The 17,850-nt window shown below is 37.8% G+C and overlaps 1 protein-coding gene across 2 annotated transcripts; it reads right to left on the bottom strand.

The window, feature by feature from the left end:
* Positions 1-223: 223 nt before the first annotated feature.
* On the bottom strand, positions 224-17,180 carry LOC134658035 (nose resistant to fluoxetine protein 6-like). 2 transcript variants are annotated; one of them, XM_063513645.1, is made up of 14 exons: positions 17,043-17,180; positions 12,967-13,128; positions 10,618-10,835; positions 10,330-10,538; positions 9,995-10,083; positions 9,740-9,921; positions 9,050-9,213; positions 7,178-7,346; positions 4,349-4,542; positions 3,210-3,357; positions 2,514-2,697; positions 2,004-2,143; positions 1,094-1,203; positions 224-351 (listed from the first exon to the last, which is right to left on the bottom strand). In XM_063513645.1, exons 1-14 carry the CDS (start codon positions 17,077-17,079, stop codon positions 273-275), a joined length of 2,085 nt encoding a protein of 694 aa, XP_063369715.1. In that variant the 5' UTR covers positions 17,080-17,180; the 3' UTR covers positions 224-272. The 2 variants fall into 2 exon arrangements, with proteins under 2 accessions (XP_063369715.1, XP_063369720.1); XM_063513650.1 differs by lacking the exon at positions 17,043-17,180 and having other exon boundaries at positions 10,618-10,868; positions 12,967-13,171.
* Between the last annotated feature and the right edge of the window lie 670 nt (positions 17,181-17,850).

Here is a 17,850-nt window from a genome sequence, read left to right on the forward strand (position 1 = left end):
CAGAAATGGAATGTTACCCTTAGACCAAGAAAAGTCTGCAGCGATTTTGATAGCCCACGCAGTGCAAGTGTTATTTACACGTCATAAATTCATAGACGTTTAACGTTTAAAATGACACTTGCACTGCGTGGGCTATCAAAACCGCTGCAGACTTTTCTTGGTCTGACTCTAGTAAGAACCTATAAAGAAAATGTACGATAAAAAGAAAACGTAAGATCTAATACAGACAACTGCCACTAATAAGAATAGGTAGAGCAATGAAGCTGAATCAATCACAAGCTTTTTTCTTTACTTGTGTCGTTTTGATGAGCACCGTTCCTGGATATTTCAACTTTCTCCTTGGTAGGGCCTCTGAAAACAAAAGCAGGCTTTATTAGTGTTCCGTACAAAACTTTGTTTACGGAACACTTATTTGTATGTGGAAACAATCGCATTGTGCAAAATGGGTAAGTGAAATTGAGCAAACGAGGGTTGCAGGCTGGAGTTGAATTTAATATTGAATTGTCATCAACATAGCAAAAGTACAAATTTTAAATCAATCAAACACCGAGAAGTGATTTAAATTACAGTCTTAAGTTTGTACCTACCATATGCAGATTAAAACTGAATTATACATATAAAAGGAACGTGTATAAACTATAAACTGTTAAAATGGACCATGATCATTTTTTTAAAGTGTATGATTATAAGTACCTACATATATATTTTTTATTAACTACTTTAGAGTCGGACCAAATTAACTCTGCATAGCATTTGTTGTAAGTGTGGCTATATCATAAATATTAAAAATCGTTGAATATATGACGTTTCTACATTGCTCCGACAAATTCAGTGCGGAGTTAACTTAGACGGACTATTATTCGCCAGGTGCGAAGTCGGTGGAGGGGGAAGTGGCGCTGATCGTCACAAACACAGGTAATCTTATGGAATGTCCGCCATTAGTACTAGCGGCAGCCGCTTGAACTAATTTTACTCCATAAGATTTAACGTAGAAAGTCTGCCAAAATGAGGGCAGCACCAGTCGTGCACCTAGCGAATAGGCTTAATATTCTACCTATAGGTGTCACGATAAACCTCTGTTTATTAAACTTACCTAGTGTTGAGGTATGAGCTCGTGATGTTGACGAGAGGCGCCTCAGCCAGCAGCCAAATCATCAGACTCAACAGCAGCGACACGACCACCAACCCAAGAGTATTCATCAGCTATAATTTAAAACATGCCCAATATAAGGTAGACGTTCGAGTGCTCACCAGAGCCCGTACCATGAGTCACTGACAGTGTCAAAACTGACATTTATGCAATCGAGAACGTAATTTACTTTCTATACATCTCGTTTGCATTAATATGCGATTACGAGCGAGATGTAGAGAAAGTAAATTACGTTCTCGACGGCGTTTATGTCAATGCCAAACTGATGGTAGCCGTACAGTCTCATCACTGCTCCGGTACATATGTCATCGTTAAATTACGTCATTAGCAATAGACATGACAATGACAACAAGGTATCACTGGTATCAGCTACCAGGCATTAGCATATGTGCCACTGGACCTTTCGGCCACTCTCGGCTCCGTTCGGCTCAGCGTTGCTACGAGCAATTATTATGGTTAACAAAACTTGACGTTCCTTTGCATGCACAACCACAGATAAGATAATTACCTAATTGAAATTTGACAACCCTAAATAACCAAAAGTGTCATACATTAGAAAGGGAAGACATGATTCGTCCCTGAATCACTGTCAAACTTCGGTTTTGTAGGGAAAGTGTCATTCCTGTACGGTAGGTCGGTAGTAGCTACTGTAATTTATTCTGTGGTAGTGGTACTGTGGTAGCTACTGGGACGTTAACATTTAAACAAGATAAAAAGTACCTATTGTCAAAACTCACTCGATTTCTAAAGTGTGCGATAGAAAGTAAGAATCGAATATCAAAGAGAAGGTTCTCTTATATAAGAAAAGTGTGGAAATGCATTTATCAATAGACATTGAAAAATAAGTACTCACAGCTTGAAACAGGTGATGTTTGTTATTATCTCTCATGGAAGAGTTTTGATACAGAAGCGCTAAGTGTATGACATATACGCCGTACGAGAGCCTGCTGAGCGGCGCGAATACGGACCAGCTGAGTAACGGGTTGATGAGGGCTGCGGACAAGATTGTCACATGTTCAATTATTCATTTATCATTATAGATGCATATATTGTATCTCTAAACCAGGTATCATACCTAGTCCAGAAAATCACGCTTTTATATTTGCGACAGGCCATTATTTATGCGAGACAAAATGTACGTAAGTAATTTTAAATGAGTAATACCTAAATCAAACGTTAGCGATACGTAAAAATGTTAAGCATAAGCCAATCACGCTCAATGTTATAATAGGCGTTTATGGATAAAGATATGATATAATTGTAAATCGAATTGGTCGTAGTAAGAATGTATTTGTAGATCTGTTCTACGTAACACAATTTAACCCATTAAAATTACGTCATTTCATTATAGTGAATCACTTACAAACTTGGCCGTAAGTGCAAAAGATGACGACACCTAAAACAGCTACGGCAAAGAGATTTCTTTCGAAAGTCACGAAGATGCAGGCCAACCATCCGTGGACTCTGTACACCATGCACAGATGACCCAACGCCAGAATGCCGAGCATTAGGTTCAAGGAGACATAAGTACCTAGGAATGACACCGTCTGAAATGGGTAAAAAGCAAAAAAGCTAGGTAAAGATCAATAATTAATACATAGGTACTGACCTATATTATGCTTGGCAGACAAATCTCTTATTTCTTGGCGATACATATCTTATAATGGAACAAAAAAGGAAAAGTTAGAGTACCTATAGTATAAAATGTCTATTTATTTTATACTATAGGTACTCTAACTTTTCCTTTTTTGTTCCATTAGGTACAGTCGGCCCAAAATGTGGTTCCCTACGGTTGAAGTTCATTTGAACGTCATGAGACAACAAGGTCGATTTACTTTAAACTCCGTTAGAAACGTCAACCTTAGCGGTCGTTAGATCTCGCAGAAACTTTTGTCAAAACTGGTACACCACTTTCTTGGCCCACTGTACAAGCGAAGTTCGAATTGTCTGTTTTTGTTTAATTTGTCTAGGTAATAATTAAGAATAAGAATTTTGTAAGCCTGTTTATTAGTAGCAGATATTATTTATACAAACAAATTGATTCAATGTGGTAACTTACTTTAGACCAGACTTTCCTGTAATCTTTGGGCTTGTAGACAGACATGAGATAGCCGACAGCCAGACCAATCGCGTAAGGGCCCATCCTGTTGTGTGTTTTGATGTAGAAGTTCCTAAAGTTGGAGTTAGGTCTAATGTTTATATCCACCCTGAAATATAATTATATTTTAATATTAACTTTATATTTAGGAGATGAAACGCGAGTGAACGAACTACGAGTAGGGCATTAAGTCCTACTCGTGGATTAGAATGATTCTCTTCCAAAACTGATAGTAAGCAAATAAGGGCCATTATTCAGTTTAAGATAATTTTATGGTTGAAGTCAAGTGTGTTTAGTCACTCGCGTGACAGGTTTCGGAAAGCCTAGGTCTCCTTCCTAGAATACAGCATGCTGCTGAACTCAATAGATTTGCTAGAGAAGATGGGTCTTGACCCACCATTTATTTTGTGCCACTGTAGTGAACAAGAATATGTGTAGTATTTTTTCACATTACATTCTGTGGGTTCTAATGTAATCTGACTGTATGTCTATTTAGTCACATAATTTGATTTATGTGTAGCATTTCGTATCTTGTCACAGTAACATCAATATGAATACCGCTGCGGATTTCATACTATTGTCACTGTGACAAGGTACAAAATGGGATCAAATTCTTTTCACCCCAGCAGCTCGAACAAGGGTACTTTGCTACTTAAAAACAGTGAGCAAAATCGCAATTTGCTTACTGAGTGAGACAAAATGAGCAAAATGCGATTTTGCTCACTGTTTTTAAGTAGCAAAGTACCCTTGTTCGAGATGCTGAGGTGAAAATTTAATTGTTGGTATATCTTAAGAAAACATGAGTGAATAGAGGTAAGTGATGAAGAAGGAATACATTTTTCCGGTTCTCTAATATGTTCTCACTGCTGAGGTGAAAAGTTTTGTGAACTACACGAGATCAAAGTTATTTACATCTCGTGCGCTTTTGAGTCCCAGACTACGCTCAAGATTCTAAATTAGTATAGAATCTTTCGCTTGCACGGGACTCAAAATAAGCACTCGAAGAAATATCAAACTTTGATCTCTTGTTGTACAAATAACTATTGTCTGTAGGTGCTCGCAGCATTAAGATTGAAAATGAAATGAGCAAAAATACTTACCCAAGATTAAAAGCTAGAATTGCTGGTAAATCATAGACGTATACGGTGATCATGGGCATTATGAAACCGATCACCAACACTATGGTGGCAGCTGCTGTGCCAATCCGTGAGTTTTTGCGATACACGTACAGAAGCACCAGCGTCATTACGTACATATGGAAGTCGCAGGGGATGTACCAAGTGGCTGGATGGCACTGGAATAAGTATACCCGGGTTTTAATTATTAATTACTTCGAATCAATGCTCGTATCGTTTTTGTTATAAATATTTGTTTATTTATTTGTGGCATTGTTTTATGCTACGAAGACCTGATGCTACTAATAGCATCTGATGGTACTAATACCAGGACTAAAGACCACAGGTAGTTTAAATTGGTAAATTGCTAAGTGTAGTATTCCTTGATTTCTGCCGTAACGTAACCAAATACTAGTGTCCGACCGAAACATATTTTTTTGCCGAAACCGAAACCGAAACCGAATGTTCGGCTTTGGCTCTAGTTTCGGCCGAAACCGAAACCGAAACCGAAACTTTTGAAGACTTGTTAAAATCGTTGAAAAAATGTCATAAAACCGCTTTTAAACTCATATTAAGGGGCTGTCACCACCCAATGTCCTTGAAATTGATGTTACTTAAGGGGCTCCGCCACGCCAATAACCTTCGATCTGAATCTCTTAGTTTTCTTATGTTTTTTGTAGCTTATCATATTAACAGCAACGGCTTTAAGCAATATAGTATTCCATAATTACTTCCAAGTTAATTGTCTTCGAGATATTTGGCATCAAAGTTGAACAATTTAAGGCCAAAAACTGGTTTTCTGGCCATAACTTTTGTGTTCATTCGTTTAAAATTAAACCCCTAGACACGTTTTACGACACGTCAAAGACGAACCCAAATATGTAGATTTCGTATAAGTAATATCCTTCACAGCAATCTAGATACGAAAAAAGTGTTCTTTTAGACATAGTTTAAAAAAATCATAAAGTAGTATCAATTTCTTTCAAAATCCGGTAGATAATAATGGACATAAAGATTGAAGAACCGATAGTCGTTTAATTGTCTTATAGAAATCTATCTGTAGTGCAAAAGTAGGAGATACGATTCAAAACTTTGTCAAAAATCGATCAAAACCGCAGGTAGCCCCTTTTAAGAATTAAGCTTACATACTTAAAATCCAAAATTTCAAGTCTGTAGGTCATTTAGTTCCGAAGTTAAGCGAAAGCAAAGTTTCGCATTTATGACACTCATTCATTCACTCATGATCATCAGAATAGAATTAGTACTTCCCATAAACTCATAATAATAAAGTTATAATAAGTTAATAATAAATAAAGTCATTATACGTATTACAAATTAAAGATATCTTATTGATACGGTTTTAACACCCCCTGGCACTGATTAAAATAACCGACTTGGTTTCAGATTACATCTCAAAATTTTTTGTAGTAAAAGCGTTGCGAGACTTGCACCTTTTTACATGTAATGTTTTTGATGGGATCTCATTTACGACGAATTAGACAGTGTGCGCGTTTTAGGTATTGACAGCCTCTTAAGACTACGTCGACCGTTCAGTGGGCCCATCATTAGTGGAATTGTGTTTAATAATAAACCGATTAATTTCTGTATAAGTACAGACTTTTGGTCTTTGTCACATAGTTTAGTTTCATAGAACGAAGTACCATTGCGTATGTTTCGGCCCGGCCGAAAGGTTCGGCCGTTTTTTGGCCGAAACCGAAACTACGGCCGAAACATGATATTTTGGCCGAAACTGGCCGAAACCGAAACCGAAACCGAACCTTCGGTCGGACACTACCAAATACATGTTGAGCTTCTGCTGCTGCTGTAATTATGATTATGATTATGATAATTGGGTCTGAATATGAAAATCGAAACTATAAATAAGCGACAGGTTGGAAGCGAAACTTTAGTGCCGTCGACGGTATAATGGCATAAAGGACATAAGCGCCAGTAGGGTCTATCGCACTAAAGACCACCCCACTTGTACCATCCGACTAAACCGGGGTTAAGCGGTTAAACCGTTAACCCAGTGTCAAATTTTAGTGGTAACCATGGTAACTCCAGGGTTAACCGATTAGGGGGAGCATCATGGTAGAATACTCGTGATCTCATGATGCTCCCCAAAAACGGCAGAGAGGGTAACGCCGCAGGGGAAGTTAGTGGGTATTCTCCTCCCCTCCCTCTGAAAACAGAGGAAATACGGGAGGAGCGAGTCCCACATACCACCCCATCCCCAACGGGCCTTTCGCAGCCCGGGGGTGAGATACGTAAAAGTATTTACCCCTGCGAGAAAAAAAAAAAGGTTCAACCGATTAACCCCGGGTTAGTGAATGGTACAAGTGGCCCTTAATGAATTGAGTATTTTCAATATATATAAAAGCTATAGTAGTGTTTCTACTTCAAATAACAACAAATTAAAATATTTTCTGAAAATAATTTAATTTATTCTAATACCTATATATAAAAGCTGTTGGAGCACAATTAGACAATTACCCAGTGGGAGCACAGTAGGTATATTTTACAGTAATATATTATTCAGATCTAAATCTAAACCCTAGTGCAGGGGTCGGTAAATCGCGGCCCGCGAGCCGCATGCGGCTCTTCTGAAATACAATTGCGGCTCTTTACGACACCGATAAAATTAACCCTAAAGAATTCTCAACAAACATCATTTGCGGCTCTTTAAGCTTCCTTCAACTGGTGATTCCTACTGCAGTTGGCTCTTCTCAAAGTTGTTCCCAGCCCTAGTGGAGGAACCTAAATAAATACGTGTTACATGAAGCCTAATGTAAAACCTTTAATTGATTAACATACCATTTCTAATGTGTTGTAATAATTCCCGACCATTAGTAGTGCCGGCAACCAGTTCTTCTCGCACATCTGTTGCTCGTAGAAAGCTATCTTGGGGTAGACAGGGCCGTCATCAGTATATTTTGAAATATGGGCCACGTAGAACACAGCCACGGCTAAAAGCACGACCAGTCTGAAAAATAAACATTCTGGAAGTCTGGTCTGCGGATTATCTTCTTCCTCGCGTTGTCCCGGCATTTTTGGCCACGGCCACGGCTGATGGGAGCCTGGGGTCCGCTTAGCAACTAATCCCAGGAATAGGCGTAGGCACTAATTTTTACGAAAGCGACTGCTCGTATCTGACCTTCCAAACCAGAGGGTAAACCAGGCCTTATTGGGATTAGTCCGGTTTCCTCACGATGTTTTCCTTCACCTGAAAGCGACTGGTAAATATCAAATGATATTTCGTACATAAGTTCCGAAAAACTCATTGGTACGAGCCGGGGTTTGAAACCGAGTCCTCCGGATTGCAAGTCGCACGCTCTTACCGCTAGGCCACCAGCGCGTCTGCGGATTGTTGTATACTATAATACATTGTCTAGTAGCTTTTCTTCACACTAATCTATGATAGCGATTGAAAGAGACCATCCTCGATCATTGCGTTGCCATCTTGACGGTTGTGAATTTATCTACACAATATTTGCCGATATGGGAAATTGTGAAGAGAAGGTATGAAATAATTGTGCCTTAAAAGCTGAATTTCAAGCAGAAATAAGTTAGAAGCATAAGTACCCGGGGTTTTGGATACGGGAATAATTTAGTTTTTATTTATAACTTTATTTATTGTAAGATAATAGGTACCGTAAAATGGGGTGAGTAGGTGCAAAACTGACATTCAAACCTCGATAACATTTTATTTTTACATATGCAAACTGAATGGTGTATATAATAAGTGTTCCGGAAGTTTGTATTTTCGTTTTTATTTTATTTTGGGTAGTTCCATTTCATAACTTTGACGATAAACAGGAAAACCCACCTCACCCCGTAGTCCCTCGTATTTGGGGTGAGTTGGGTTTTCATACAAAGGTGATTTTGGAAGATTGTTGGATCGATTTTTTTTTTATTATGAGTATTACTATAGCTATAATTTAAATTGGAATGCATTGTTTTTGTGGCAGTAGCCTTAAAAAACCATCTCACCCCCCTTTCAAACCTTCTCTCCCCATTCATAACCCAACTGTCCCCGCGAAGCCTACTCACCCCATTTTACGGTACCAAGTATTATAAAGCACTCTACAGTATGTAACTGGACGTATAGCAATTACCCGAACTCATTCATGTTTAAGGTGTGTTTAAGTCATACTGAGCAAATTTTACTATAGGACGAACCTTGAAATCGCGAAAGATGAAAATAGTAAAAGGTCAGTATGACCATAGAGAAAAAAATACATAGGTTGTTCACTCCATACATCAGTTTTGGTACCAAAACGACTATTAATTTTAGTGTCTACATCTAGCATCGAGTAGCGGAACTATCAGTACTGCTACTTGACAATAGATGTAGCACCGACCTGAAAGTCTTATGTTGTTGAGCATAAAACATTCCGGTCGGTGCTACATCTATTGTCAAGTAGCAGTACAGTTCCGCTACTCGATGCTGGATGTAGACACTGAAATTAATAGTCTTTTTGGTACCAAAACTAATGTATGGAGTGAGCACTCTTGTCTTACTATATTTCTCTCTGACCTAAACATTAACGGGTTTGACCTTTACGTTCAGTTACATACTGTACCTTATGTTTCGAAGTGAAGGGCTTGCCAGCCTCATCATTCGTCTATCTATATCTATTCGGCCAACAAGCCCTTCTTTGTTTTTAATGTACAGATTACTATTACCTTATATATCGTTTTATAATATTCTTCATTAAACTGTGGGGTTTGGTTATATCCAACGTGACAAGGCTTTTTCCCACTAAAAGTCCAGACAATGAGAAGAATGTGTCCACTAACACATCAAAATGAGTCGTAAGAACCGCCATTGCTGGATTATCCGTAGCCATCTGAAAAAACATGGTATATATGTCGTAGTCAGATTGTATAATCTGCCGTATTACATTACGGCTAGCCGTTTTACAAAACAGGGGCGTTTTGAAATGCGGCGGTTCGACGATTAGCCGGATTGAATGCGGCTGAATGAAAATCCGCCGGAATGTATTCGGCGCCATACGTTCTTCAACACGGCTAGCCGTAATGTAATACAGCGAGTCATTAGCCGCCGCTTTGACAGTTTTTAGTTCCCATTTTTAACACTCGTGGCGCTGCCTGACATAACAACATCAAACTAGGAAAAACTAATGTAATACGGATTATACGATCCGACTGCGACATACACCAGTAGGTAGGATAAATAGGAGTACTATTAAAGCTTGTAGGTATACCTAGCAGTTAATAAGAATCCGTAATGACGAAAAGGTTTGCGACTTAGGTACAGGCCAATTTTTGTTTTAGTTATTAGATCTGTTCCCAGATTTGTAAGTGTCAAATGACATTTCTTCAAAGTTTATTTAAGTGAATAAGTATTATTACCCTGTCAAAGTCTATGCCATTGTTAACAGAAGTCCCCTGTGACATTGCTATGTAGTGGACGTATGCGATAATGATCGCTGTCAGGAAGCGAATGCCGTGCAAGCATGGTAGTTCATCCTTGTCTGATTTGAACACTGTATTCCAGTTGCGGCGGAGACAGAACGACTTTGCAACGTGATTAACTAAAAAAACGTATAAATGAGTATAATACAGCTGGGCATGCTAAAATAATTAATTCACTTAATCATCACGTACCAAATGAGTTAGAACTACCGGCGGCTGGATACTCGCTAACATAGTATGTTGAAGCTACCGCTATGACTAGCAGCGCTGCGAAAGTATACCTGGGAAAAGATTGGGTTATATGTAATTAAATTATAATTATATTATAACTATAGGTACGAAGATTAAAGCAACTAATTTAATAAGTTCTCATACGATCGTATCGTCATTTTAAAAGGGTAATATTAATAGACTTGGTCACTTAGACGCGCTTTCTACGCTATTTATTATTTGATTTGAAAAGCTATGTCTAAGACATATTTTACCTGTAGATAGTCAGAGTTTAAAGATAATGAGTAAAATCTTACAAAAACACGTAATATCCTGTAGAATCTTCGGTTGGGGCCGCTGCTTCCTCACAGTGGTGTATAGAGACGGCCGCATCCCTGGCCGCGCGCAAGTGCCCCGTGCTGATGAGCGCCTTCACAAACTTCGCCGCGGACTTGGTCGGACAGCCCGCGGGAAGGCAGACCCCGTGAGCTATGTATGAGAAACTACGGCCGAACTGTGTTTTACTCTGAAATTATAAATCAAAGCTAGCCGAATCGATTGTGTAAAAATGAATAACTTTTCCAATGAATAACGTTTTAACTTACATCGAGGTAATAGTCTTCAGCCCTAACATAAGGATCGGAAACTTCTTCCATTTTCTTGACGCCATCTTTCTTCATCTCTATTTCCGCTAAACAGTATTGAGTGCGTAATTCCGGGTGTGTTGCGAGCCAGGGCGGACGCAGGCACTGGTCGTAGCTCCCCAAGTGGTAGCGCGCGCCGAAGAAGATGCCCGTTGGCGACTGGTCGATGGAGTTCCATACTGTAACAACAGACGGCCATCAACCAGTCGTGCCTAAACAGACTCTTAATGACAGAGAGCGTAACACGACTGTTTCGCATAGAACCGTATTATGTAGTTACATATGTAGATAAATAGCCATAGAATTAGGTTTTAGGTTACTAAAACATTGGTTTTCATTGTAAAATAATTATTGTTTAACCACATACTTAACCTTAATACAAATTTTAAGTTCTATTAAGTACTGACTACTGACTTAATAGATTTTAAAACTCTTACTTTAAAGTGTGATTCTATGGAACTTGCGAACTATGTATTCAAACCGCCATATTAAAATTGCCTCAGAATAGTCTGAATATCAATTTACTAGAGTCTGTGCGGAAAGAGAAGAGTCGTGGAATGTATGGAGCCCAATACATTCCACGGCTCTTCTCTTTCCGAACAGACTCTAGTGACTTTTGTTTACTAAGTTAGCAAGTCCCATAGAATGACATTTTAAGTAAAATTATAGATATTTACTTTTCAAACTTTTTCTTTTGTTTAACGACGTTTTGCTAAATCCGCTAAATATAGGATCCCAAAATCATTATCAAATAAATAAAATATACCTTACAATATTCTATCCTTTCCCCCCCCCCACTAAAGGTTGAATTTAAAATAGCCTAATTTAAAATTGTATGGTTGCTGTCCGTTAGTATCTATATAACAGTGCTGATTTTTACATTGTAGACAATATATCTGTACTAGTGTCCGACCGAAGGTTCGGTTTCGGTTTCGGTTTCGGCCAGTTTCGGCCAAAATATCATGTTTCGGCCGTAGTTTCGGTTTCGGCCAAAAAACGGCCGAACCTTTCGGCCGGGCCGAAACATACGCAATGGTACTTCGTTCTATGAAACTAAACTATGTGACAAAGACCAAAAGTCTGTACTTATACAGAAATTAATCGGTTTATTATTAAACACAATTCCACTAATGATGGGCCCACTGAACGGTCGACGTAGTCTTAAGAGGCTGTCAATACCTAAAACGCGCACACTGTCTAATTCGTCGTAAATGAGATCCCATCAAAAACATTACATGTAAAAAGGTGCAAGTCTCGCAACGCTTTTACTACAAAATTTTTGAGATGTAATCTGAAACCAAGTCGGTTATTTTAATCAGTGCCAGGGGGTGTTAAAACCGTATCAATAAGATATCTTTAATTTGTAATACGTATAATGACTTTATTTATTATTAACTTATTATAACTTTATTATCATGAGTTTATGGGAAGTACTAATTCTATTCTGATGATCATGAGTGAATGAATGAGTGTCATAAATGCGAAACTTTGCTTTCGCTTAACTTCGGAACTAAATGACCTACAGACTTGAAATTTTGGATTTTAAGTATGTAAGCTTAATTCTTAAAAGGGGCTACCTGCGGTTTTGATCGATTTTTGACAAAGTTTTGAATCGTATCTCCTACTTTTGCACTACAGATAGATTTATATAAGACAATTAAACGACTATCGGTTCTTCAATCTTTATGTCCATTATTATCTACCGGATTTTGAAAGAAATTGATACTACTTTATGATTTTTTTAAACTATGTCTAAAAGAACACTTTTTTCGTATCTAGATTGCTGTGAAGGATATTACTTATACGAAATCTACATATTTGGGTTCGTCTTTGACGTGTCGTAAAACGTGTCTAGGGGTTTAATTTTAAACGAATGAACACAAAAGTTATGGCCAGAAAACCAGTTTTTGGCCTTAAATTGTTCAACTTTGATGCCAAATATCTCGAAGACAATTAACTTGGAAGTAATTATGGAATACTATATTGCTTAAAGCTGTTGCTGTTAATATGATAAGCTACAAAAAACATAAGAAAACTAAGAGATTCAGATCGAAGGTTATTGGCGTGGCGGAGCCCCTTAAGTAACATCAATTTCAAGGACATTGGGTGGTGACAGCCCCTTAATATGAGTTTAAAAGCGGTTTTATGACATTTTTTCAACGATTTTAACAAGTCTTCAAAAGTTTCGGTTTCGGTTTCGGTTTCGGCCGAAACTAGAGCCAAAGCCGAACATTCGGTTTCGGTTTCGGTTTCGGCAAAAAAATATGTTTCGGTCGGACACTAATCTGTACCTTAATTTTATGTACTTACCCCATGTGGCCCATAACGTAGAGTTCTTAACGTTTTCCAGAATGTTAAATATTTTGTCACGGCAGGGCACCTCATCAGCATCCCATTCATTCTTTGACAGATTATCATATATGTGGTCCAGATTAGGGATCTCTAATATTGGTTCCTTGGCAAGAACATTGGCTGAAAAAGAAAATAACTGTAACAATATCTTACTGGTTTTATGTATGTACTCCGATATTTAATTATGTACTAGTATTTCGGGCGAAATCCCTCCCCGTCCCCCGTACTGGAACAGTTGTGAGGAAATCAGTTTTTATTGGAAACATATGTGATATCGCTCTATATATAGTCTCTCACTCATACTCATGCTCCTGTTCAACCATTTCGGCTAAAGAGGCCACCCTTGGATTTAAAACGGCGAGCGTACGGCAATAATGAAGAGACACAGGGCGTTCCGTGCATACAAACGGACTTGGTCCGACGAAAACTGACGTCTTTTAAAGTTTCTAAAAATCGCTGCAACCAAATGGTAACATCTCGACTTTTTCCGCCACGGACACGTGGTTATTTCTCCGGTCACTCGGGATTGATAAAACCAAGGCCGATATCGAATCACTTCCTTTTAATCTAGACCACCTCAATTCGCATTAATTATCAAAAACGATAATGAAAGCAGTGATGACGATAGTGAGATATCTTTAGACGAATTAGAATGAAGAGGGAATGATCGTCCATACAAAAAGAGAAAACCTTTTTCTACTTCTAAATATTTTTCATTCTCCATGATTTTTTTTATGTTATTGACACAATAAAAACTAGGTTTATAGGCTAATTTGCAATATAAAAAAACCTTTTTTTTTTTAAGCGAAACCTATAAACCTAGAATATATTATGCTGAAGCGATCGATATCTAAATCAAAGTGATATGATTTAGTTAGTGGAAACCGTTTTCTCCCGTAATGGAAATTGTATGAAAAAAGTAGCTTAGGAATTCTCTCTTATGGCTTTTTAGTTTTAGTTGATTTCACAAGCACACAATTTTTTACTTAAATACAAAAGTGTCAACCTTAGTTTCTCCACATTATTAGTGTTGGTAGGAACTAGTCGTTTTTACAAGATTCGGCGCTTAAAAAACTTCCGAGTCTTAATTCCAGAGTCGAGCCCTTTGTCGAGTCATTTTTAAGAACAATGCAAAAGGACTCGAGCCTCCGAATAAAAACTCCGTTAACAATTTTATGGGTTTTTCCTAAATAAATTCGGTGTTATTATATTATTTGTGTACCTAATCCAAAAAATTTACATAAAGACAATGCATTTCGAAATTGTTTGTAATAAGTCATAAGTCATAAGTTATAAGTCATTTTTTCATAAAGCTAACTTACACGTTATATACATAGAACATACCTATTTACAATACGCCGTAAACAATACAAACTCAATTTGAAATAAATATAACATCAGATTATTTTGTAATATTCTATATCTTCTATACATATAATAAAGCTGAAGAGGGTCGAAAGTCTGTACATGGAAGATATTCGAAAAAAAAGTTGGTTGGGGATACTTAGAATCGATAACAAAACACGTTCCACGGTGGGCTGGATGGCTCGAAAAGAGGACAATCGCACTTTTTTCAGAAAATCATATTTTTGAAAAATGCTATCCGATAGAGAATTATATAAGGAACAATAAATGTGGTATACATTTTTTCGAAATAAAGCATATTGGCAGCAGAAAAAAATAAAGTCTGTTTTTTTTTGTATGGGACCCAAAAATAGGTATCTTGTTTCTCAGAAACTATTAGAGGTCCCGTCTCGGTTCCAACAGTTTTTAGAATTTTTGTCTGTTTTTCTGTTTATTATTTGACCGCGCGTCACTTTTGCGCGATTTTGATGCAAACTTTACTAATCTGTCAAGAAAATCCCTGGCCCTATTTTAGGCTAGAAAATTTCAACCCCTAAAAGGGGGGGGGGGGGTGGCCACTACACTCAATTAAGTTATGTTTGCACCTGAATCTTTTGGCGCTAAGTTAAGAAAGTGGTGCAAACTTTTTTTTTGTGTATGTACTTTGTAAAAAAAACAAAATTTTTCTTAGTCAATGTCAAACGTCTTTGCAAATAAAAATATGATGTCTACCCCAAACTTTTTCATACACTTTTCGTCGGGTAGTTGCACAAATCTCTGTTTTGACATTTTGTTGGGACATCAGTTAGCTGCGACCACGACCTGTGAAACCTGTGTCGAAACGTCGGTATATAAAGGTAATAAAATAAATTTCGAGATAGGCCCGTCTATAAATGTGAGTTAATATGTGTTCAAAACGCGAAAGTTTTTTAATTTTAAATAGGTATCATGTCTTTGTAAATGTCAAACAATTTGGGACTTGCATTTTAAACGCGTTACCATACCTTTCCGAAAAAAACGAATTTTTCGCGAAATTCTCGCAACGTATTGAGGTTACAAGGTAGCACGGTCTCAGGAATCTGAGGAAGAATCGGAGACGTTCACGCAGTGCGAAGAACGGTTGACCGCTCAGCGGATTCGCACGACAGACGCGCTCGACAGTAAGTACTGTGGTGCATCAGCGGGTACTGGAGAGAGTCGTACGTCTATACTTACCTACACATGCGCGGATATTGGCGGAAATCGAAAGTGAACAGACAGTATACAGGGTGGCGCATTCAGATCGGTCAGTATGGGAATATCTGAAACTATAAGACATACGACGATCTCTTCTTAGGAACCATGTCATCGATTTTAGTAACAAGAAAAACTGCATTCATAAATTTAAAAAAAATGTGTACTCAGCTCGGGAATCGAACCCGGACGTTTTGAAAAAAAATCTAAAATTATTTCTATTTAGATATCGATTCTGTAGGTCTTAAGCAGTAAATGTTACTATGAAACATGATGTCTGAAATGAATAAAATGCATTGTTTTCATATCCTTTAATTTATTTTAGTATGTTTTCGAAATGGCCACCATTTTTTTCAATACATTTTACATAAAAAAAAATTAAATGTATGAATGCAGTTTTTCTTGCTACTAAAATCGATGACATGGTTCCTAAGAAGAGATCGTCGTATGTCTTATAGTTTCAGATTTTCCCATACTGACCGATCTAAATGCGCCACCCTGTATACCTAAATCCATTAACACTGCCTTGGATGAAGTCAACGTCACAACAGACTCTCTGGAGTTCCTAAACTTATTGAGTGCTTCAGGACTCCCAGCACACACATTACCTACATTAATACTATTGTTCTGTGTTTAAGCACTGACAGCCTGGACGCTTCGGGCCTTCCGCGCTACGCGGAGCTCGGCCGGCCTTTGCACTTAGACACTTATACTATTGTTCTGTGATTAAGCACTGACGTCCAGGACGCTTCGGTCCTTCGGCCCTCCGCGGAGCTCGGCCTTCGGCTTTCGCATTAGATATCCACACCAAAATTCAACCATTGCGGCTGTGTCCCTGACATTGCCTCTCTCAATTTTTTCTATCAAAAAAATTCGCGCTCGTTACGCTCGCGTTTTTGGGATCTCATCTCTTTTTGTAGGCAGTCCTTCTTTTCGGGTACTCATATCCGTACTATGTGTACACATATCATAAAGAAATACATCGTACATCGTAGTGTACCTTTACTTTACCTACTATTTGTAGGAACTGCAACAGTAACTTTGTAATAGCATATATTTATATGGGATTACAAACTTACTTATGCAGTTCTTAGATCTTTAAAACGTGACTGATATTGCAATATTTTTAGGTTTTCTATGTCTTGATAAGCTGAAAGCTGTTGTTGTAGACGGTAGGCCCCATGATGTGGGTGAGCTTGGCCGACTTGGCCATTCCACAGCCACGCCACGCCAACGAGCTTGTGGGCGTTACGTGTGTTGTACTTGTGTACCATGCTATGCGTTTTGTAGGCTGAAAGGTTTGACCTCACATAATGAAATCAAAGAGTTCTTTGAAAAGGACTCCAGTCTTTACAAAAGACTCGGGTCTCTAACAAGTTGAAAAGAACTCGAGTTAGTAAAATAAATTCGCGATAGATCCGTCTATAAATGTGAGTTAATATGTGTTAAAAACTTACCAAAAATAATAAACAACACTACACTTTTAAACAACATTTTAAACTAATTATAACGATTTATCACAAGAGCTATTTGGTTTAGTTTATTTACTTATTAAGACGTGCGTCACGTTCGGTGTTTAGCGACGACTTATCCTATAGACACATAAGTACCTAATATAAGCACGACTAACTCTTGCGCATTACGCAAGTATCTAATTTTCTTTATCAATAATTGATATGGGAGTTCATTCGGGCGGGAATGGGCGTCGCTCCGGTTTGCTAGACGATAGCGATACCCAAAAAATCTAATAACAACAAAAAATAAGATTACGAAATGTATTTTTTTTTTATAAACTAGGGCGTTGTTGAAAATTGGTCTTTAAATTTGTTTTTGAGGGTTTTTTTATTGCAATAAAAAATATTTAATTTACTTACTTAATTCAAATGCTAGTGTTAATGTTATTTGGATTGCGTAAGGAACCGTAATCATTTTGCGCGTGAATATTCTTAACAATTGAAAGAGTTTTCCAATAGCTAACCCTACCATGGTTTATATCGCATATAGTTTAAAATACCTACATCCCAACGAATTTCATGATCACGAACCCTTTACAGCGTTCGTGGTCAATGGGAGACTGAGAAAAAATATATTCACCTCTGTCAAAATTACAATGTCATTGTGTGAAAAATAATAATACTATAAAACTATTTTCAAAATTCAAATTCAGACATAAAATTTTTATTCATCTTTCATTTTCACCCCTGGAGCATATAGCTCTAACGACTCCTTACGGACGGCCAATGAAGGCAAGCCAGAGCCGAGAGT

This window comes from Cydia amplana, chromosome 2 (assembly GCF_948474715.1).
Source record: "Cydia amplana chromosome 2, ilCydAmpl1.1, whole genome shotgun sequence".
NCBI lineage: Eukaryota > Metazoa > Arthropoda > Insecta > Lepidoptera > Tortricidae > Cydia > Cydia amplana.

Excerpts from the sequence above, each read along its gene's own strand:
- LOC134658035 (XM_063513645.1), bottom strand. The coding sequence starts at position 17,079 with ATGTTGTTTAAAAGTGTAGTGTTGTTTATTATTTTTG. Across the intron at positions 4,543-7,177 it reads ATTACAACACATTAGAAATG|TGCCATCCAGCCACTTGGTA; the intron begins GTATGTTAATCA and ends TACTTATTCCAG. Across the intron at positions 1,204-2,003 it reads AACATCACCTGTTTCAAGCT|CTGATGAATACTCTTGGGTT; the intron begins GTGAGTACTTAT and ends TTTAAATTATAG.